The sequence below is a fragment of the Nyctereutes procyonoides genome, unplaced genomic scaffold (genome assembly GCF_905146905.1).
Source record: "Nyctereutes procyonoides isolate TBG_1078 unplaced genomic scaffold, NYPRO_anot_genome, whole genome shotgun sequence".
NCBI lineage: Eukaryota > Metazoa > Chordata > Mammalia > Carnivora > Canidae > Nyctereutes > Nyctereutes procyonoides.
Window position 1 is genome coordinate 11,301,415 of NW_026575140.1, and position 23,529 is coordinate 11,324,943.

At 41.2% G+C, this 23,529-nt stretch overlaps 2 protein-coding genes across 4 annotated transcripts in view; one reads left to right on the top strand and one right to left on the bottom strand.

The window, feature by feature from the left end:
- The window catches only part of PKD1L3 (polycystin 1 like 3, transient receptor potential channel interacting), a 65,468-nt gene extending 61,668 nt beyond the window's left edge, over positions 1-3,800 (top strand). The window contains exon 34 of the mRNA XM_055305012.1: positions 3,519-3,800. Within this exon, the coding sequence (XP_055160987.1) occupies positions 3,519-3,534 (16 nt within the window). The 3' untranslated portion in view covers positions 3,535-3,800. The remainder of the gene's footprint in view (positions 1-3,518) is intronic.
- IST1 (IST1 factor associated with ESCRT-III) overlaps positions 794-23,529 on the bottom strand; it is a 39,155-nt gene continuing 16,419 nt past the window's right edge. For all 3 annotated transcript variants that reach the window (XM_055305013.1, XM_055305014.1, XM_055305015.1), the window contains exons 2-10: positions 13,916-14,018; positions 13,322-13,502; positions 12,072-12,159; positions 7,355-7,438; positions 6,767-6,877; positions 5,666-5,872; positions 4,956-5,048; positions 3,807-3,855; positions 794-2,191 (exon numbers count right to left, since the gene is read on the bottom strand). In XM_055305013.1, the coding sequence (XP_055160988.1) occupies positions 1,992-2,191; positions 3,807-3,855; positions 4,956-5,048; positions 5,666-5,872; positions 6,767-6,877; positions 7,355-7,438; positions 12,072-12,159; positions 13,322-13,502; positions 13,916-14,003 (1,101 nt within the window). In that variant the 5' untranslated portion in view covers positions 14,004-14,018 and the 3' untranslated portion in view covers positions 794-1,991. The remainder of the gene's footprint in view (positions 2,192-3,806; positions 3,856-4,955; positions 5,049-5,665; positions 5,873-6,766; positions 6,878-7,354; positions 7,439-12,071; positions 12,160-13,321; positions 13,503-13,915; positions 14,019-23,529) is intronic.

Consider the following 23,529-nt stretch of genomic DNA (forward strand, 5'->3'; position numbering starts at 1 on the left):
ATATATATCTATTTTTTTTAAACACTGAGGGTTTTTTTATTTTTTTAACACAGGTTTTAAAAGATGAACTATCTTAATTCTGTTACTTCCTAGCCTGGCTTATTACTACTTAGCATATTATTACTTATCTTTGCATGGCTTAGTTTAGAAAATTAATTGGTTTATAATATACTGTTAATTTTGTAAAACACTAAGGAATCAAAATCTCCATGGCTGCAAGTTCCTAGTTATGAATTTCTGTTAGGAATGGGTTAACACTACAAGTGATACAGGGGTGCCGAGGTGACTCAGGTCATGATCCCGGGTCAGGTCCTGGGATGGAGCCCTGCATTGGGCTCCTGTCAGTGGGGAGTATGCTTCTTCTCCCTTTGCCCCTTCCAATAAATAAAATCTTTAAAAGAGTGATATAAGATAATCCAGCTCTGTTGCCAAAGAGCCAAGTGAAAAAAACGCTACTGATGGTTTCAGCATGGCTATGGGAAATATGTATGAGCCAGAGGTGAGCTCACTGCAGTTTATTAAAATCAAAGTTATATGGTTTGGCTATATAAGATCAGGTCTGGCTAGTGGAGAGCCCTGTCCCAGAGGAGTAACCAAGGAAATTCACAAATGCTATCTGGGCTGAAACAGAGAGAGAAATGGAATCCTTGCTGCTTCAAGCATCCATATTACCTAAGGAACCAAAGGCAAGGTCTGGTTTGTGCCCAGCATGGGTCACTTGCTTAAAATACTCTCCTCTAAAATCCAGATTTGTACCTCATCATTTGGCCAAACCAGTGGAGAAAGCAGGGCACAGAATTTTTAACTTTATTATCAGCTACTGAGCTATGAGATACAAACCAATCAGAAACATTAAAGTTACTTGAAACAGGTGTTTACATTTACACTACACAGAAGCCAGAGTCCTATCTTTTGATCCCAATGCCATCCCTCTGGGGAAGGATGGCCTCAGCTAGGGGGCAAAGGAACACGTTAAGTTATAATAGTAAGAGTCTCATCCATCTAGGAAAGTAGTGAACCACAGCCACCATTTTAATGGGCACCAAAAACTTACTTGAAATCAGTTTTTAAAGGTTCTCTTAATCATAAAGTTTTCAAATGAAAACAGGAACCCCTCTTCTGTGGGCATTCCAGCTCACTACCCAAGAGACTTGAGTACTTCTATTAAGGCAACTGGAAGCCCACCTTAGCCTTGAATGGTGACTTCTGCCCAGTATGTGATCTGTCCTTTGTTTGCCAGTAAATGCAATCCAACAGAACATGCTATGGGGAAAAACAGGAATTTATGCAGTGCTGCCCTCTGGTAAAAGGGAAACACAGCACTCAAAGCAAAAGGCCACAGAGGGCTCCCTGAGAATCCAGTAGAACTAAGAGAAGCCTTCAACTTTCCATAAAAACGTCACGACTGGATCCAGGTAGTCCAAGTAGAACAGTGCCCTGCAGCAAGGAGTAGTGTATATGCCAGTGAGAGGACCCAGGTTCCAAGAACTGTTACAGTGGCTTCCAGAGTCAGTCTCTCCCATTCACAGCACACCTTTGCTTTGATTTTTGCTCACCACAAATCCCTCTGTATCGAGGGGTTTGTTTCTAAGTCTAGAACTTCAGCACAGGGCTGAGAGACTTCATGAAGTATTCTTCTCCATGTCCAGCCATCTTTGGCAGCTCTCCTCATAATGCTTTCACCTTCCCACTCACTCCCTGTGGGGAGACAGGACAGGTGATGAGAAAACCTGGGCTCATACTCAAAGGAGATGGACACAAGCCCAGCTGCCAGGAGTCAGCTGCTCTGGCCTCATAGTCTCTAATCATTAGTCTCTTAGGAGCAAGAAAGAACTGGAAAGCAGCAGAATTTAGAGCAGGAAGAGAGCCCAGAGGAAGAGCGTGCTCAGTGATGGTAAAGAGATGAAAAAGAATTTCATGGAGATTCTTTGTTACAAGGAGAAATAACTCAGTCTCAAATCCCAGAGCCTGGAGGTTGCCTAGTATAAGACCTAGGTTTTCTTTTTCAATTCTTCAAATCTCCGGGAAAGATCATCAAAGTCAATGTCCTCAGATGCTGAGGTGTTGGCACCAGCAGATGCAGTCGGTAGTGTGTCTGGCACAGATGGCAACTCCGGTAGCACAAAGTTGTCATAGGTATCCACAGGTCGGGAAGGGGGCTTTGCAGAAGCTTCTGGCTTGGGTCCAGGACCTAATTAGGGTAAGGAGCAAGCACAGTGTTACAAATACCTGAGAAAGTAAGTGGCTCAGATCCTCAAAGCCCACCAGCCCTTCTGGCAGAAACAATAAAAATACAGGAGAAAACACGGTTTTTAAAAAAATGATTAATAATTCTAAAGGTCAGTATAAATTTTCAGGACAATATCTACATTTCCTTAATATAGTTGAATCCTACCTGTTACACTTTCCTAAGGCAAGAGAAAAAGATTAAGGGAAATTCAAAGTGTGGTACCTGGGACTAGGTACACAGAGCACTCACTCACTGTCCCCTTTCACAAAGGTCTGCTCCCATAAGAGGGTGCCTGGGTGGCTCAGATAGCTGAGCACCCGACTCTTGGTTTTGGCTCTGGTCATGATCTCAGGGTCATAGGATTGAGTCCCATATTGAAATCAGTGCTGAGCATGGAGTCTGCTTGAGATTCTTTCCCTCCCTCCCACCTCACACATATATATGCTCTTTTTTCTCTCTCCTTAAAAATAAAATCTTTTTTTTTTTAATGGTGAAGCTACATGGAGACACTGTATATATTTTCCTTTTTTTAAAAATTTTATTTATTTATGATAGTCACACACACACACACAGAGAGAGAGAGAGAGAGAGAGAGAGAGAGGCAGAGACACAGGCAGAGACAGAAGTAGGCTCCATGCACCGGGAGCCCGATGTGGGATTCGATCCCGGGTCTCCAGGATCACGCCCTGGGCCAAAGGCAGGCGCCAAACCGCTGTGCCACCCAGGGTTCCCCCAAAAATAAAATCTTAAAAAAAAATAAAAAGTGTTTGCCTCAAAGGTAGAGAGTGGATTGACAGAGCAGACTGGAAAGGATCGTAAGGAAACTTTCTGGGGTAATGAAAATGTTCTACACCAGTTTTACTGAGGTTACCTATCTCTAATTTAAAAAGTACCCCATCCCCCAGGGTTTCTGTAGTGCTTGGTAGTATTTTATTTTCTGAGTGGATGACCACATGAGCATGCTTGCTTTGTGAAAAGGCCACGGAGCTATTCATTTATGGTTTTATCTACTGCTCCCTCTTTAATGCTCAAGTTTAAAAATACGTATCTGGGGATCCCTGGGTGGTGCAGCAGTTTAGCGCCTGCCTTTGGCCCAGGGTGCGATCCTGGAGACCTGGGATCGAATCCCACGTCGGGCTCCCGGTGCATGGAGCCTGCTTCTCCCTCTGCCTATGTCTCTGCCTCTCTCTCTATCCCTCTCTCTGTGGCTATCATAAATAAATAAAAAATTAAAAAAAAAATACGTATCTGGATAGACCAATCAATCTACCTCTTTCGGTATTTCTAGGTACAGTGGAAGCTGAAGCAGCAGGAACATAAAGAACTTGAAGTTGAAAGAATAATGATACCATTAACAGAAACAAGGAACCTGGGAGATTCTCTGCAGCCAGAAAGATATTTTCTTTTTGGGCAAGGGAAATGCTGAGTTCTACTTTCATTATACATCATCTACATTCTGGGAGAGAAGAGGGCATGTGGGTAATATGCCACAAACATGAACACTATTTCTGAGGCAGGAACAGCAATGAGAAAACCGCAAAGGATTCAGCAATGAGGGTTTCTGACTCATACTCACCAACAATCTGTGCAGAAGAGACATTCATATCAGCATTAATGTCATCAACCTGAAACACAAAGACTGTTACTGGGGGAGAAAGCAATGTCATTACTGGAGAAAGTACTAATACTGATATAAACCCCTATGTTCTCCAAAAGCTAAGCTGCTCAGCAGAAGCAAAAGAACCTGCTCCAAAGAAACTGCCCCTCCACCCCCTGTACTCCTTCCTTATCTTCCGATCAGCTACCATGTTAAACAAATAACCACCAAGCGAGAAAAAGAAAATTCTTACCACACCATAACACCTCTCTTTGATACCTTCACCTTCTGGGCAGAGAGAAAGCACTAACCCACTGAATTCATCTCCAAGAAACAAGTCCTCAAATACTGAAGATCTTCTACCTCATATCCTGGAAACAGTTGTGAGCAATGCTTCAATGCATGCAGACCAAAACGTAAGAAAAACCCAGGCCCAAGGGAAAGCCAAAGGAAAGAACACTAAGCAAGTTCAGGAACAGGGTACTCTCCCAGCAAATACCCTACCAATTTGTTTTCTCTGTAATGCATCAGATGGAAATAGGTCTCAAAAGGCACATACTAGCTGAGGAAACAAGGCTGACAGAAAGTAGCCCTCCAATTCTGACTCAAAGCGGCGCAAACACCAACACCAACAATTCAGTTCAGTTCAAGGCATGATTACCACATTTATAACAAGTTTCGTCTATAAGACTAAAATGTAAAATTAATGCCATAGTGTGAAATTTACTAACTGGCCACTTCTGATGAAGACACACAGTGTTTAATTATATTCTAGCAGCTAGACTATACCAGCACAATACAATTCTCTGCCTAGTTAGTTCAAAAAAACAGAAACAACAAAAACCCAAAAGACTATAAAGTGCCCTATTAGAACTTTCTAGGAGATCTGCAGCTCCCTCCTGATTCCTGGCTTAAGTGCAAATAAAGCATTGCCACCAATGATGCTGCTGCCACCGCCACCACCACCCCATTTCCAGGATAATGTTAAAGCAACACAAAAATCCAAAGCAAGAGCAATGCTGGTAACTAGGAATTGATCAAAATTTTGCCTTCCCTGTGGCCATTATTTTGCTCTCTCTTCATGGGATTCACTCTCCTGCTGCTTACAAAAGACGCTCATGCACTTACAGATTCATACGATGGGGGAGTTGCTGGTATCTGAGGTGGATGAATATTGGGAAAAGCCTGGTAAGTCCCCATTGGCAATCCGTTGAAATCCGACTGCAAGAGGACAAAGGCAACATCAGAAACACAGCCCCTAACTAATTTCTGAGGTCTGTGTATGGTAAGGGAGAAATACCTACACGTATTCAATGTGAATATTCAAGACATATATTCAAAATATGTATATATGCAAGAGCTCCAAAAGAAAAAAAAAAATACCCCAAAAGGATTGCAGATTTTTAAAGATCTATAGCCAAAGGCTGGCTAGTCTTCAAATTACTAATCAACTGCTTTGCTGTCTACAAGGGAAGATTCTAATCAAACTTTCCTATCACTAGTAATGACCTTCACCTTGTCTACAAAGGAGGTTTTCCTGGTAGTGAGTATTCATTTTTGGAAATGACTACTAGTATGCCTCCTGCAACAGGTCCCAAAGGTAGTGAGTAAACCTATGAGAAAAAGTTTATATTGCACTCTTTCTATATATTTTCCCGCATCATTAACTAAACACAAACCAAAAGACCTCCAAATCCCAATGTTTTTATTTCACAATATGATCACTAATACCAAGTGTTGTCACTGCTGAATCTTCTTGACAACGTACAACTCCTGTGTGTACTCATACATCATCTATATTTTATATAGTTTAAGCTCACATTTATATGTATACTTACTGGTCCCTTTGGAAGTGGGTAGGAAAAAGGAGTGCTTGGAGAGGGCATGGGCATAGGCATGGGCATAGGCACTGGCACTGTTCCATCAGGTCCACCAACTGGTGCTGTGAAACCACCCCCTCCTCCTCTTCCAGAGCCCCCTTTCTTCACATCATCTGTGAATCCAACATCAATAAGATCTGTCTCTACCCCAGGAGGAGCTTCTGCCTGAGAAGGAGAGAGAAATTCTTATCATTAACCCACATCATAGGCTAGATTTCCCCAGAAGATGACCCTGAGATAGAGACCAGTATGGAGTTTTACTGCGGTGGTCCCTTGGGATAAAGACCTGAGGGGAAGTGAAGGAAGCAAGGCTGGGAAGAAGAAAAAGCTGGGCTGCTGTACAGTCACAAGGACTGCTCAATTCCTTAAGGAGCTGGGATGGCCCTATAGCAGGTACCGTAGAGTCTTTAAAACCAGGGTACTGAATACAGGCTCTCCCGCAGGAAAGACTTTGGATGAAGCAGCTTTCTTCTGAGGGCCACTCAGCTGTGTATGAGTCACCAGTCATCGATATTCTCAAGAGCTGGGGAAATAAATGCTTTTATCCTTAAGTGCATGTATTTGGGATGGGGGACAGTTGCCTGAGCAGCACACCAAAGATGAATGATACATCCCACTGATCTTAACTGAATCATTACTATTTGTATATTTGCCCCCCTTCCAGGGTAAACCTCATCAGGACAGTGACCTTGTTTTATCTGTGTTCGCGGCCTTCTCTACATTGTCTAGCACACAGCAGGCACCCAATGAAGGTTTCAGAATCCATTCGAGGTCTTGAGGCACTTCTTCAATTCCTTGAACTTTATAAAAAAGCAGCAATAGTGCCATTTTGTATTTGTATCAAGGTTTGTACCTTTTCAAAGTGCTTTCCAGTCATTCATCTCATCTAATCCTTGAATACTAAGAAATGCAGGCATATTTATTGTTACCCAAAAAGGCACTGACTGGACAAAGGCTTAAATTCCCACAAACTTTAGTGCAAAGAATATGGTTATTTTTTAAGAAAGTGATATCCAGAGATTCATTTCCCTTTGTATTCTGAAAAAGCTCTAAACTTACCATGACCACAGAGTCAGGCTCATAGGGCACATTGTAGTTCTTGGCAATTTCAATCAGGTATCTCTCCACCAGGATTTTGGGTGGGGCTTCCACACTCAATTTATGCATGAGCTGTAAGTAAAAGACCCAGGGTTAAAAATCTAGGCTATACCTGTCTTAAATTTTGTTCCTCTTATTTTACAGGTAAACTGAAGAGAAAAAGGGGTTCTGACCAGTTAAATTTCTTTTTTTCAGTCACAAAGCATTATTACAAATCCACACCCCTCTCATGTTCTCTGGTTACACACGACCCAGATGTCGGTAAGACTGATAATGCCACCCTTTCCTATTTGAATTCATCCACTCTGTTCCTCACCTTGCTTCTACATCCACAAATCGTAAGGGGCACAAAAGGACCAAGGCCTCACAATCACAGGTTTAAGGAAGAGGTAAGGAGTGGACTACACTGCCAGCCCAAATGCCTTCTCACCCTCACTATGAAATATGCAACCCTAGATTAACTCAGCCATACGTTAGGACCCACTACAATCAATACAAAATAACATGCCCATACCCTATTGCATCATGTTTAACAAGTATGTGCATTACCCTGTCATTCACAGTTCCAATCTGGTTGGTCCTACATAACTTGCCATATTCTTTGCTATATTTGGCACAGAGCTGATCAGCAACCTAAAAAGAAAACAGTCAGAGAAAATGGAAATCATTCCAACAGACTGCTTCAAGCTTCCCATCATCAGTAACCATGCTTCTATTCTTGGATTTCAAAACAAACATGCGGCCTGTAAAACTTTAAAGGGGTAGATGTGAATTCATATGTGTTCATCCATCCACAAAGCTGTAGCTATGTACCAAATTCTATTACAGACTTTATGATATATGCTCTAAATACAATGAACAAAAATAGACATTGTTCTTACTCTTACAGAGTTTTATAGTCTCTGAGGAAAACAGTCATTACTTGATCATGCACATAAAGATATAAATGCAGCTATAGTAAGTGTCAACCAGGCAAAGTACAGCAGACTGTCAATAGCTTGTAACAGTGAAATTAGATTTGACCAAAAAAGTCATGTAAGGGGGGGTGCCTTGGTGGATCAGTTAAGCATGTTCAACTCTTGTTTTCAGCTCAGATCATGATCTCAAGACCATGAGATCAAGCCCCACATAGGGCTCCACACTCAGCATGGAGTCTGCTCGAGATTCTCTCCCTCTCCCTTCCCCTCTGCCCCCCACTTCACTTGTGCAATCACATTCTCTCTCAAATAAGTAAAATCTTTAAAAAAAAAAAAAAAAAGGCCTCCTGAAAAAAAAAAAAAGATGCTTCAATGAGATCTAAGGGATGACGAAGATTTAAGAGGGAAGGAAGAACATTCTAAAAAACAGCATGTGCAAAGGTCTCTGGTGGAAAAACAGAGCCAATCCTTATTTCAAGATGAAATCAAGTGAGTGTTGAGCCAGAGGGAGGAGTGTGTTAGGTAATGAAGTAAAAGGGGGGACACCTGGGTGGCTCAATGGTTAAATGTCTGCCTTTAGCTCAGGTCATGATCCCAGGGTCCTGGGAGGGAGGCTCCTTGCAGGGAGCCTACTTCTCCCTCTGCCTGTGTCTCTGCCTCTCTGTCTCTTATGAACAAATAAAATCTTAAAAAAAATTTTTTAAAAAGGGAATTTTGTTTCTATCGTAAGAACAGGAGCTACTAAAGGGCTTTAAAGTAAGGAGTAGTAACAGGATTAGACTTGTATCTTGAACAGAACTCTAAGCTATTCTGATGCAATGGTGAATAGACTAAAGGAAACCAAAGTAGCTGTAGGAGAAAGATTCAAGAAGTTACTATAATAGTTTAGGCATTGAACCAGAGTGGCCCCAACACATGAGAGCTTAATAAGGAGGCACTCGTCGTTCACATGTAGACATGGTTCTTATAAGTTTGTCCTTTGTCTTTTGTTTTTTTTTTTTTTTAATTTTTATTTATTTATGACAGTCACACAGATAGAGAGAGAGAGGCAGAGACACAGGCAGAGGGAGAAGCAGGCTCCATGCACCGGGAGCCCGATGTGGGATTCGATCCCGGGTCTCTAGGATCGCACCCTGGGCCAAAGGCAGGCGCTAAACCGCTGCGCCACCCAGGGATCCCTGTCCTTTGTCTTTTGATAAGTTTTTGGTTGCTTTATATGATACAGAAATTTTTTATTTTATATGAATTTATCACTCTCTCTATGGCTTTTGTAGCCATTTCCACTATGAGATTTATTTTTTTAAATCTGTCTAGTTCTAGTTCTTTTACGAGTTCATCTTTTTAAAAACATGTAAATCTGTTTCATCTTTAATAAATCTTTTTTTTTTTTAAAGATTTTATTTATGGGATCCCTGGGTGGCGCAGCGGTTTAGCGCCTGCCTTTGGCCCGGGGCGCGATCCTGGAGACCCTGGATCGAATCCCACGTCAGGCTCCCGGTGTATGGAGCCTGCTTCTCCCTCTGCCTGTGTCTCTGCCTCTCTCTCTCTCACTGTGTGCCTATCATAAATAAATTAATTAATTTTAAAAAAAGATTTTATTTATTTACTCGTGAGAAACAGAGGCAGAGACACAGGCAGAGGGAGAAGCAGGCTCCATGTAGGGAGCCCAACATGGGACTCGATCCCGGGTCTCCAGGATCAGGCCCTGGGCTGAAGGCTGCGCTAAACTGCTGAGCCACCGGGGCTGCCCCAATAAATCTTAATATAAAGGAAGAATACAGGAAAGGTTACAATGAAACTGAGGTTGGGACACCTGGGTGGCTCAGAGGAGCATTCAACTCTTGGTCTAGGATCATGAGTTCAAGCCCCACACTGGATACAAGATCACTTAAATAAAAACTTTTTTAAAAAGACTGAGGTTAAAAGTCTGTGTAAAAAGCAGCTGCCACAGGTGGCCCAAGTGTCTCAGCAGTTTAGTGCCACCTTTGGCTCAGGGCCTGATCCTGAATACCCAGGATGGAGTCCCACGTCATGCTCCCTGCATGGAGCCCGCTTCTCCCTCTACCAAAGTCTCTGCCTCCCTCTCAGTGTCCCTCATGAATAAATAAATAAATAAATCTTTAAAAAAAAATACATAATACATACATACTTTAAAAGAAGACTGAGGAGGTTAAAAGTCTGTGTAAAAAGCAGCTGCCTCAGGCGGCCCAGGTGGCTCAGCGGTTTAGCACCGCCTTCAGCCCAGGGTGTGATCCTGGAGACCTGGGATCGAGTCCCATTTTGGGCTCCCTGCATGGAGCCTGCTTCTCCCTCTGCCTGTGTCTCTGCCTCTCTCTCTCTCTCTCTGTGTCTCTCATTAATAAATAAATAAAATCTTAAAAAAAAGAAAAAAACAGCTGCCTCTGGGACACCTTGCTGGCTCAGTTGGTAAAGCATGGGACTCTTGATCTCGAGGTTATGAGTTCAAGCCCCACACTGGGTGCAGAGCTTACTCTACCCAGAAAAGGAAAGGAGGCAACAGTTGTCTCTACTCTCCCATTCTTCTACTCACAAACTCTATGACTATCATTCCTACCAGATCAGAATACTAGAGGCTTACTCTCTGGGGAAGTTAAACTAAAGGGATTCTGGACTCCAAGCACAACAGAGAGCAGAGACACTTAAAGACAATTGAAAAATAAAATCTAAGTCTTCTATAAGAGAAGAACGAGACCTTTGGCTTCCTTCTCCTCTGATTGTTAGAAATTCTGGCAGCCAACTTACACCCTTGGGGTAGAAAACAGGATTTCTGTCTGAGGGAAATGACCATCCAGAGGAAGAAAACTAATTCCTGATACTCTAGAATTCCCTTAAGAAAGGACTTAGATCATTCAACAATAAAGGCATCTGGCAATAAGCCCCACCCAGGCACATGAGAGTTTTAATGTCTCACTTTTAAATACAACTCAACAGCCAAGGCCACCAAACTTTTGTGAAAAGCCTGATTTTACACTATATGATAGTTTAAAAGAAATAGAAGAAAACAATTATTACAGGAACAAGAAAAGTTACTAAGAAACTGTAATATTGGGATCCCTGGGTGGCGCAGCGGTTTGGCGCCTGCCTTTGGCCCAGGGCGCGATCCTGGAGACCCGGGATCGAATCCCGCGTCGGGCTCCCAGTGCATGGAGCCTGCTTCTCCCTCTGCCTGTGTCTCTGCCTCTCTCTCTCTGTGTGTGTGACTATCGTAAATAAATAAATTAAAAAAATTAAAAAAAAAAGAAACTGTAATATTCTCAGTTAAAAGACATTATAGCTATGAAACAAAAGCTACAGACTATGATGTAAATATTTAAGAGAATTAAGAAGAGCTCTTGGGGCACTCTGATGCTTCAACTGGTTGAGCGTCTGCTTCCACCTCAGGTCATGATCCCAGGGTCTCCCTCTATCTGTGCCTCTCTCCTCTGCTCGTTCTCTCTCTCTAATGTTCTTTAAAACTTAAAAAAAAAAAAAAAAAAAAGCTCTTAAAAATAAAAACATACAGAAGACAATGAAATTTCAATTTTTTTTTTATTATTTATTTATGATAGTCATAGAGAGAGAGAGAGAGAGAGAGGCAGAGACATAGGCAGAGGGAGAAGCAGGCTCCATGTACCGGGAGCCTGATGTGGGATTCGATCCTGGGTCTCCAGGATCGCGCCCTGGGCCAAAGGCAGGCGCCAAACCGCTGCGCCACCCAGGGATCCCTGAAATTTCAAAAGACGGGTCAGGAGATAAAACAGACAATCTAGAGAAAATAAAATAAAAAAGGCAAAGATGTAGAAAAAAGGACAGAACAACTCAACTGAATTTATATCCTGGCGGCTAGTGCCGTATCCATGTTGTGATGAAGTTTTCAACGTCTATCTCTTCTGCTAGATTTAAGCTACAAGAGTAGGGTTGGTGTCATATTTTGCTCACTGCTGTACCCTCAGTGCCCACCAACTTGTAACATACACCAGATAAATATTTGTAGAATTACTGAATGAAACAAAACCTCTGTAACCTTAAATTAATATGATTTTAACTTTACTCGTTTACAGTTGTGTAACAACTTTATATGAATATACTTATATAACATTACAATAAAAATAAGAGAAAACTGGAGATATGCAAAACTTTGCTCCTTAAAAAAATTATTCAAGTTTGAAAATACTGTTCTGTTGCATTACGTAAGAGGCCTGAAAAGAAGGTAGACCAATTTACAAAGCCTATTTCAAAAGCAGCATGGGGAAGGATACAAAATATCTGGTCAAATAAACAGAAATGACTTGTGTTAACCAACCTAACAATATGACAAACTACAAACATCACTGAAACGTTGTACTCACTATTTTCAACTCAGCCACTTCTGACTGGAGTCGAGGAGCAGCCCAGATCAGTGTAGACACGGATTCAGCCAGACCAGAATCTAGTTCCCTAATTAAGGAAAGAAATTAATAAAATTTAATATTCTTTAAAACAAACCAACAGGCTCAGTTACTTAAGCACGTGTCTTCGGCTCGGGTCATAATCCCAGGATTCTGGGATCAAGCTCCACATCAGGCTCCCTTCCCTGGCCAGTGGGGAACCTGCTTCTCCCTCTCCCTCTGCCCGCTGCTCCCCTACCTGTATTCTGTCAAATGAATAAATAAAATCTTTATAAATAAATATATAAACCAACAAAACCCTCCAATTTGTATCATATACTTGATAGCCTCTAAACTTCTTCCACCAAGCTCGTTAGAATCTTACAAATAATTCTAAGACTTTAGCATTTTCATCATCCTCTTTTACTTTTGGGGAAACTCTGACAAGCCCAAGGTTACAAAGTCAGAAAAATGTTAGAGCCAAGACTCAAACTTAGACCTTTTGATTTCAGAGTCCTTATTTTGAACAGTTGTCTACATTAAGATCAGGTCTTCCAACAAAGTTATTAGGAAAAAAGGCCCTTGGGTATGTGAAGTAGTCCCCTAGTGTTAGGCCCCCCACACTGCATATTACTCCTTTCTCAAATTTCCTTTCTCAAAAGTGATTTGATCTTAGTTTTCAAGTCTCTTATTTCATTTTAGTTATACAAGATGAGTAAATTCAGAGATGAACAACTCTATGCATATAATTAACAATACTACACTATGCATTTATAAATGTTAAGAGAGTAGAAGGGTGCCTGGGTGGGTCAGTGCATTCAGTGTCTGACACAAGTTTCGGCTCAGGTCACAATCTCACAGTCTTAAAGGCCCATGTCAGGCTCTGCACTCAGTGGGGAGTCAGCTTGGGATTCTCTCGTACTCCCTCTGCTCCTCCCCACCCCCTGCCCTGGTTCGTGCATACATGCTGTCTCGAAAATAAATTAATCTTGTTTAAAAAAAGAGAATAAGAGATCTGATGTCATGTGTTTTTATCAAAAAAGGATTGGGGGGGGTGAGAGGGGACACAAGGAAACTTCTGGAAATAACAAATGTTTATTACACCTTGATTGTGGTGATGGTATACAGGTGTATGCCTATGTCCAAACCCAACAGATTCTATACACAGGTACAGTTTTTCTATAAATCATACCTAGATTAAGATTTTTTTAAAAAAAGACAAAATATCTTACTTCATAGACTGGATGAGGCCAAACCGAGCCAGCAGCAAATCACAATATAGCTCCAGGATCTCCATGGCCTCCACAAGGTAATCTTCTCGGATAATGTGCTCCACTCGGATCCGAGCTCGTTCATCTTTCCCAGCAGCCAGATAGTCAGCAATCTCTTTCCTTGCTTTCTGGGCCAGTTCCGCTAAGGCACAAATCCCATCCAGTCACATGGCAACAGTACATTGGGCCCTGGCTTGCAGGAGACTTCCAACCCAAGAACAAAGTGAGTGTTTCTACCTACTACAACCTAGTTCACTCACTCTCAGCAAATCTAGTCCCAACTCATCTAGTCTCCAGAATTTGCTCTTTTGTCTAGCAAAGAGTATTGCTGTTATAGCCAGAAATTTCCACCTCAGAAGTCATGTTAACCCATTCCCTGCAACAGAACGATTCAATCTAACTTGTCACAAGGAGCAGCAGTAATCTATCTAAAGCTTCAAGGATCTAGGATCCCTAAGACTTTATAGTACTAGCCTGATGGAGCCAGTACTAGGGTGGTAAAACCCAGTGATGTATTTTGGGAAAGAAAATATAAGGCAATCATGTATTACTCACTTTTTTTTTTCTCCAATAGCTTAAGACGGTTTATGACTAATCTCAAATTGACCCGTAAACGCTCAGCTTTAAATCCAGAGCCCAGCATGCTGTGTTGTTACTCCTGGAAAAAGATAAGAAATTACTACTTTCAAGCTGAAATTATTCCAGTTAGAGGATGGATTAGCTGACACTATAACCCAGAATGATTTCCTAATACAGGCAAAAACAACATGACCTTATTCAACATTTCTTAAAGACCATTTTGGCTTGTATGGAGAACTGATTAGGGGAGGATAATAATAGAACCAAGAGGACCAGAGAAGGCTATTACTATAGTCCAGACAAGGGATGGAAAAAGCTTAGGCTAGGGTAGCGTGACTGGATTTGAGATCTTGAAGGCAGAGCTGAAAGAACCTGATAATGGATAAAATTAGTATCTATATATTGGTGTAGAAGTGGGATGATAGAAAGACAAAGCAACAGCAAGAAGGCCGCCTATGTCTCCCAAAAAGCTCATCAGGGCAGTGATGAGGAAAGATTATCAAATTTAGAACCAAATTAAAAAATATTCTCCCATTGGTTCCTCAAATCTTACTAAGTCTCAGCCTTTGGGAAAAAGCTAGTGCCCAAGATCACAAAAATAGTAATATTTACTGACATACAAAGAAATACACCAAAGGACAAAAAGTCCAAGAAAAAAAAAAACTGCTATATAATCCTTAACAACAGAAGGCTACTTTACAAAGACTTTCAATGAACAGCAAAATACAGTCAACAAAACCATTCCCCTCCACCTACGGGGGGGGGGGGGGGGGCACACCATTGTGCATTCTATACTGAGACAGCACAAATTCTGTCTCTAAATTAATTCCTGGCTTGAACTTCAAAATATGTAACACCCAAACAAAAGCTAGATCTAACAAACTAACCAATCAACAGACAAACCAAAAAAGACATCCAATGTAAAGAGTTTGTATGGAACACGTGTCCACTTGTGCACATGCCACTAATAAGAAACATCAGATATATTTTGTTTGTAAAATTGCCTCCAGAAGCCTTTATACATTTAAATAATTAATCTAGGTCTCAGTTTACAATGGAGCTTGTATGTTGTATGTCATGAAATATCTGGCATCCATTACACTGAATTATGTTCAATCCACCAATAAATATTTACTAAATATTTCTACATGAGACAATAGCTAAACGCTAAAGATTTACAAAAAAAAAAAAAAAAAGTACAGTCCTTGCCCTCAAAGGCAAAATCTGGCAACTACAATACTATTTGGTAAAAAGGGTAATTTTAGAATGGTTCTCAAATAGAAGTGATTTTGCCCCATTTGGGACATTTGGCAATGACCAGAGACATCCTGGGTTGTCATGATTGGAGGGGATGCTACTGGCCTCTGGTGGGCAGATGCCAGGAATGATGCTAAACATTCTACAATGAACAGGACAGTCCCCCCAATAACAAAAAAAAAAAAATTATCCAGCCCAAATGTCAGTAGTGCCAAGATTACAGGATACTTTCAGGAGAAAAAAGTCTAAGTTGGGTCCCAAAGGACACACAAATTATTTATAAGGTAAAAAAGAGGATGTGACTACCCCAGGCAGAAGACGGAGTGCTGTATGTAGACTCCAGGTACCAGAGAGAAAAAGAAGCTTTCAGAGGAACACAAGTTCAGGACAGCTGAAGAATGACATTCACTACAGTTTATGCCATAACATCTCTCATAATCATAAATTCAGAACTTCAATTTGACAATTATTTATAAGACAACGGGTGCTGCGGTAGGTTCTAGTGTTAACTAGATCCAGACTGTATCCTAAATTCCAAGGGATTCATACCAGAGATAGATGGGAGGGAGAAAGACAGCCAAAAAAATACTAACTAGTACTGTCATTTGCTGTACCAGGCGCTGGCCCAGGATCAACCAACAACAAACCGGTAAAATGAAAAATAAAATCTAAGTATATCTAAATATCCAAGTAAACAAACTTAATCATACACTCCTACAGTATTTCAGCAGAAAAATTAAAATACTATGTTATTTTTTAATCTCTTTCAACAAATATTCATTGAGTATCTACAACACTGTGACAGGAGCTAGAGATACACACTGGCACAAAAAAAAAAGAAAAAGAAAAAGAAACAGACATGGTTATTACCCTCATGGAGTTCAGTCTAGTTAGATAAAACAATCACCTCGGATTGATACCATTGGTATATCAATGGTATCAGGAACCCAGATCTACCAAAGCAACCTCAGATTTATACTGCAGTATAAATAATTTTATAATTTTATAATTTCTACTGAAGGAAGTTGAAAATATTGAAGTGTGGCAAAGTTGTTTATATTTCACTCTTAATCTTCTAGTTGGGGATATTTGGGGAAGAGAAACTCTCAAAGGCTACTATAAACCTCTATGGAAGGCAGATAAAAATAAACCCAAATTACTAATCTTATCATTCAGTAAAACATGTATTTGTTCATATCTAAAAAGTAAGTAAAATCACAGGGCCCATTCAGGGACTCTAATAATCACAATTCCAGCTGAAAACAGATAGCATCCACAACCTGAGTAATTTGAGAAGAATTTAATAGACTATGTACAAAGGTGTGGGTAAGGTTTAGAGAAACCAACAAAGGATAGTCTTGCCCCAGAACCATTAATAATTCCAGGACTGAGAGGACAAGAAGAGGACGTGAAACTTCACAAGGGTAACTATATGAAGAGGGCCTCCAGACAGGAATCACAGTCACTGGTAGGGCAGAAAGGAACAGGGCGCCTATAAACACAGCACACAAGAGCAAGCTTCCAGGCACATACATCAAAAGAGGATGCTATTTGATTCTGGAATGGTATCAAACACAAGGACTATACATATACACACAAGACTAAATCAGCAGGAACCAGATCTACCAAAGCAACCTCAGATTTATACTGCAGTTAAGATTTCAGCTAGCTGGAGACACCTGGGTGGCATAGTGGTTGAGTTTCTGCCTTCAACTCAGGGCATGATCCCAGGGTCCTGGGATAGAGTCCCACATCCGGCTCCCTGCAGGAAGCCTGCTTCTCCCTCTGCCAAAGTCTCTGCCTCTCTATGTCTCTCATGAATAAATAAAATCTTAAAAACAAAACAAAACAAAATTTCAGCTAATCAGACTAAAACACTGAAGTTAAATGAATTGTCTTAAAAAAAACAAAAAAAAAAGCTGTGGGGGCACCTGGACAGCTCAGTGGAACAAACAACTCTTAGTTTTAGCCAGATTCGGGATCTCAAGATTATGGGACTGAGCACCCATGTGGGGCTCCATGCTCAACAGGAAGTCTGGTTCTCCTCTCCCTCTGCACCCCAACAACTCCTGTGCTTTCTTGCTGTAAAATAAATCTTTAAAAAAAAAAAAGAGGAAAAAGAAGAAAACTGGGTACTTGTATGTCCCTCTCTACAATAAATACAGTATTGATGAACATAGTAACATAAGCCTCTTATCTCTAAAGTCCCTTCAACTCTAAGATTGTGCAGGATACTAAATATCCAATTGAAATAAATTATATGGAAAAGGCAAAAAGGCATAGACAATTGAGATTAATCCTCAATACATCTCTTAGAAATCTTTTTTTTTTTTTAAGATTTTATTTATTTACTCATGAGAGACACAGAGAGGCAGAGACAGGCAGAGGGAGAAGCAGGCTGCCTGCGGGGAGCCTGATGGGGAACTTGATCCCAGGATCACAACCTGAGTAGTAGGCAGATGCTCAACCACTGACCCACCCAGGGGTCCTAGAAATCTTATTTTAAAAAGATAACATTACATTGTTGTTGTTGTTTTTTAATTTTTATTTATTTATGATAGTCACACACAGAGAGAGAGAGAGAGGCAGAGACACAGGCAGAGGGAGAAGCAGGCTCCATGCACCGGGAGCCCGACGTGGGATTCGATCCCAGGTCTTCAGGATCGCGCCCTGGGCCAAAGGCAGGCGCCAAACCGCTGCGCCACCCAGGGATCCCTTACATTGTTTTCTTGAAAAAATGCAGCAACTCATTTTATTCATTCTTTCATTCAAGTTTTTTTTTTTTCCTAAGAATTATTTTAGAGAAAAAGAGCAGGCACATCAGCAAAGGGGAAGGGCAGAGGGAGAATTTCAAGTAGGCTCCTGGCTGAGTAGGGAGAAATTTCACTACCTTGAGATTACGACCTGAGCCAAAATCAAGAGTGAGATGTTCAAATGACTGAATCATCCAGGCACCCCTCAACTAGTATTTATTAAGTATTTTACTGTATACCAGAAACTGTGCTAAAACTGCACATATAAAGATAACCTGCGGGGATCCCTGAGTGGCTCAGAGGTTTGGCGTGCCTGCCTTCAGCCCAGGGCGTGGTCCTGGAGGCCTGGGATTGGGTCCCACATGGGGTTCCCTGTGTGGAGCTTGCTTCTCCCTCTGCCTGTGTCTCTGCCTCTCTCTCTCTCTCTGCATGTCTCATGAATAAATAAATAAAATCTTAAAAAAAAAAAAAAGATAACCTGCTTCTCCCTCTCCCTTTGCAGCTTCCTCTGCTGTTCCCCCTTCTTGTCCTCTGTCAAATACATAAGTAAAATCTTTTTTTAAAAAAGTGTCGGACCAAGGGCGCTCCTGCCCCGAGCTGAGCAGATCAGCAGCCCCGCCCCGGAGCCCTCCAGGCCCTGCAGACGGAGAGCCCCGTAGTTCCTGCGGGGGCTGAATCCAGGTTTCCAGAGCTGCCATAGCCACTGTGGCTGTTCCTCCTGGGGCCTCACCGGGTAAACAACCCCCGCTGAGCCCTGCACCAGGCAGGGGCAGAGCAGCTCCCCCAAGTGCTAACACCTGTAAATCAGCACAGCAGGCCCCTCCCCCAGAAGACCAGCTGGACGGACCAGTTCCAGGGGAAGTCAAGGGACTTAAAGTCTACAGAATCAGAAGATACTCCCCGTGTTTTTTGTTTTTTGTTTTCTTTTTTCTTCTCTTTTTGATTTCTGATTGCTTCCCCCACACCCCTTTTTTTTCACCTTTCTTTTTCTCTCTTTTTCTTCTTTTTTTTCCCTTTTTTTTCCTTCTTTTTCTTTTTTCTCTTTCTCTTTTCTTCTCTTTCTCTCCTTTTCCCAATACAACTTGTTTTTGGCCACTCTGCACTGAGCAAAATGACTAGAAGGAAAACCTCACCTCAAAAGAAAGAATCAGAAACAGTCCTCTCTCCCACAGAGTTACAAAATCTGGATTACAATTCAATGTCAGAAAGCCAATTCAGAAGCACTATTATACAGCTACTGGTGGCTCTAGAAAAAAAGCATTAAGGACTCACGAGACTTCATGACTGCAGACTTTAGATCCAATCAGGCAGAAATTAAAAATCAATTGAATGAGATCAATCCAAACTAGAAGTCCTAACGACGAGGGTTAACGAGGTGGAAGAACGAGTGAGTGACATAGAAGACAAGTTAATGGCAAAGAGGGAAACTGAGGAAAAAAGAGACAATTAAAAGACCATGAAGACAGATTAAGGGAAATAAATGACAGCCTAAGGAAGAAAAACCTACGTTTAATTGGGGTTCCCGAGGGCGCCAAAAGGGCAAGAGGGCCAGAATATGTATTTGAACAAATCCTAGCTGAAAACTTTCCCAATCTGGGAAGGGAAACAGGCATTCAGATCCAGGAAATAGAGAGATCCCCCCCTAAAATCAATAAAAACCGTTCAACACCTCGACATCTAATAGTGAAGCTTGCAAATTCCAAAGATAAAGAGAAGATCCTTAAAGCAGCAAGAGACAAGAAGTCCCTGACTTTCATGGGGAGGCATATTAGGGTAACAGCAGACCTCTCCACAGAGACGTGGCAGGCCAGAAAGGGCTGGCAGGATATATTCAGGGTCCTAAATGAGAAGAACATGCAACCAAGAATACTTTATCCAGCAAGGCTCTCATTCAAAATGGAAGGAGAGATAAAGAGCTTCCAAAACAGGCAGGAACTGAAAGAATATGTGACCTCCAAACCAGCTCTACAAGAAATTTTAAGGGGGACTCTTAAAATTCCCCTTTAAGAAGTTCAGTGGAACAATCCACAAAAACAAGGACAAGATATCATGATGACACTAAACTCATATCTGTCAATAGTAACTCTGAACGTGAACGGGCTTAATGACCCCATCAAAAGGCGCAGGGTTTCAGACTGGATAAAAAAGCAGGACCCATCTATTTGCTGTCTACAAGAGACTCATTTTAGACAGAAGGACACCTACAACCTGAAAATAAAAGGTTGGAGAACCATTTACCATTCAAATGGTTCTCAAAAGAAAGCAGGGGTAGCCATCCTTATATCAGATAAACTAAAATTTACCCCGAAGACAGTAGTGAGAGACGAAGAGGGACACTATATCATACTTAAAGGATCTATCCAGCAAGAGGACTTAACAATCCTCAATATATATGCCCCAAATGTGGGAGCTGCCAAATACTTAAACGAATTATTAACCAAAGTGAAGAAATACTTAGATAATAATACACTTAATACTTGGTGACTTCAATCTAGCTCTTCCTACCCTCGATAGGTCTTCTAAGCAGAACATCTCCAAAGAAACGAGAGCTTTAAATGATACACTGGACCAGATAGATTTCACAGATATCTACAGAACTTTACATCCAAACTCAACTGAATACACATTCTTCTCAAGTGCACATGGAACTTTCTCCAGAATAGACCACATACTGGGTCACAAATCGGGTCTGAACCGATACCAAAAGATTGGTATCGTCCCCTGCATATTCTCAGACCATAAGGCCTTGAAATTAGAACTCAATCACAAGAAGAAGTTTGGAAGGACCTCAAACACGTGGAGGTTAAGGACCATCCTGCTAAAAGATAAAAGGGTCAAAAAAAAAAAAAGATAAAAGGGTCAACCAGGAAATTAAGGAAGAATTAAAAAGATTCATGGAAACTAATGAGAATGAAGATACAACCGTTCAAAATCTTTGGGATGCAGCAAAAGCAGTCCTGAGGGGGAAATACATTGCAATATAAGCATCCATTCAAAAACTGGAAAGAACTCAAATACAAAAGCTAACCTTACACATAAAGGAGCTAGAGAAGAAGCAAATCGACCCGACGCCCAGCAGAAGAAGAGAGTTAATTAAAATTCGAGCAGAACTCAACGAAATTGAGACCAGAAGAACTGTGGAACAGATCAATAGAACCAGGAGTTGGTTCTTTGAAAGAATTAATAAGATAGATAAACCATTAGCCAACCTTATTTTTTTTTTTTAATTTTCTGCCCACATCTTTCCAAGCTTTAATTCATTGAGCTTTATTTTATTTATGATAGTCACAGAGAGAGGCGCAGAGACACAAGCAGAGGGAGAAGCAGGCTCCATGCACTGGGAGCCTGACGTGGGATTCGATCCTGGGTCTCCAGGATCACGCCCTGGGCCAAAGGTAGGCGCCAAACCGCTGCGCCACCCAGGGATCCCTAGCCAACCTTATTAAAAAGAAGAGAGAGAAGACTCAAATTAATAAAATCATGAATGAGAAAGGAGAGATCACTACCAACACCAAGGAAATACAAACGATTTTAAAAACATATTATGAACAGCTCTACGCCAATAAATTAGGCAATCTAGAAGAAATGGACGCATTCCTGGAAAGCCACAAATTACCAAAACTGGAGCAGGAAGAAATAGAAAACCTGAACAGGCCAATAACCAGGGAGGAAATTGAAGAAGTCATCAAAAACCTCCCAAGACACAAGAGTCCAGGGCCAGATGGCTTCCCAGGGGAATTCTATCAAACGTTTAAAGAAGAAATCATACCTATTCTACTAAAGCTGTTTGGAAAGATAGAAAGAGATGGAGTACTTCCAAATTCGTTCTATGAGGCCAGCATCACCTTAATTCCAAAACCAAAGACCCCACCAAAAAGGAGAATTACAGACCAATATCCCTGATGAACATGGATGCAAAAATTCTCAACAAGATACTAGCCAATAGGATCCAACAACACATTAAGAAAATTATTCACCATGACCAAGTAGGATTTATCCCCAGGACACAAGGCTGGTTCAACACCCGTAAAACAATCAATGTGATTCATCATATCAGCAAGAGAAAAACCAAGAACCATATGATCCTCTCATTAGATGCAGAGAAAGCATTTGACAAAATACAGCATCCATTCCTGATCAAAACTCTTCAGAGTGTAGGGATAGAGGGAACTTTCCTCGACATCTTAAAAGCCATCTAAGAAAAGCCCACAGCAAATATTATTCTCAATGGGGAAGCACTGGGAGCCTTTCCCCTAAGATCAGGAACAAGACAGGGATGTCCACTCTCACCACTGCTATTCAACATAGTATTGGAAGTCCTAGCCTCAGCAATCAGACAACAAAAAGACATTAAAGGCATTCAAATTGGCAAAGAAGAAGTCAAACTCTCCCTCTTCGCCAATGACATGATACTCTATATAGAAAACCCAAAAGCCTCCACCCCAAGATTGCTAGAACTCATACAGCAATGTGGTAGCATGGCAGGATACAAAATCAATGCCCAGATTTCAATGGCATTCCTATACACTAACAATGAGACTGAAGAAAGAGAAATTAAGGAGTCAATCCCATTTACAATTGCACCCAAAAGCATAAGATACCTAGGAATAAACCTAACCAAAGAGGTAAAGAATCTATACCCTAAAAACTATAGAACACTTCTGAAAGAAATTGAGGAAGACACAAAGAGATGGAAAAATATTCCATGCTCATGGATTGGCAGAATTAATATTGTGAAAATGTCAATGTTACCCAGGGCAATTTACACGTATAATGCAATCCCTATCAAAATACCATGGACTTTCTTCAGAGACTTAGAACAAATTATTTTAAGATTTGTGTGGAATCAGAAAAGACCCCGAACAGCCAGGGGAATTTTAAAAAAAGAAAACCATATCTGGGGGCATCACAATGCCAGATTTCAGGTTGTACTACAAAGCTGTGGTCATCAAGACAGTGTGGTACTGGCACAAAAAACAGACACATAGATCAATGGAACAGAATAGAGAACCCAGAAGTGGACCCTGAACTTTATGGTCAACTAATATTCGATAAAGGAGGAAAGACGATCCACTGGAAGAAAGACAGTCTCTTCAATAAATGGTGCTGGGAAAATTGGACATCCACATGCAGAAGAATGAAACTGGACCACTCTCTTGCACCATACACAAAGATAAACTCAAAATGGATGAAAGATCTAAATGTGAGACAAGATTCCATCAAAATCCTAGAGGAGAACACAGGCAACACCCTTTTTGAACTTGGCCACAGTAACTTCTCGCAAGATACATCCAAGAAAGCAAAAGATAGGGATCCCTGGGTGGCGCAGCGGTTTGGCGCCTGCCTTTGGCCCAGGGCGCGATCCTGGAGACTCGGGATCGAATCCCACGTCGGGCTCCCAGCGCATGGAGCCTGTTTCTCCCTCTGCCTATGTCTCTGCCTCTCTCTCTCTCTCTCTCTCTCTGTGACTATCATAAGTAAATAAAGATTAAAAAAATATTAAAAAAAAAAAAAAAAAAAAAGAAAGCAAAAGATACAAAAGCAAAAATGAACTATTGGGACTTCATCAAGATAAGAAGC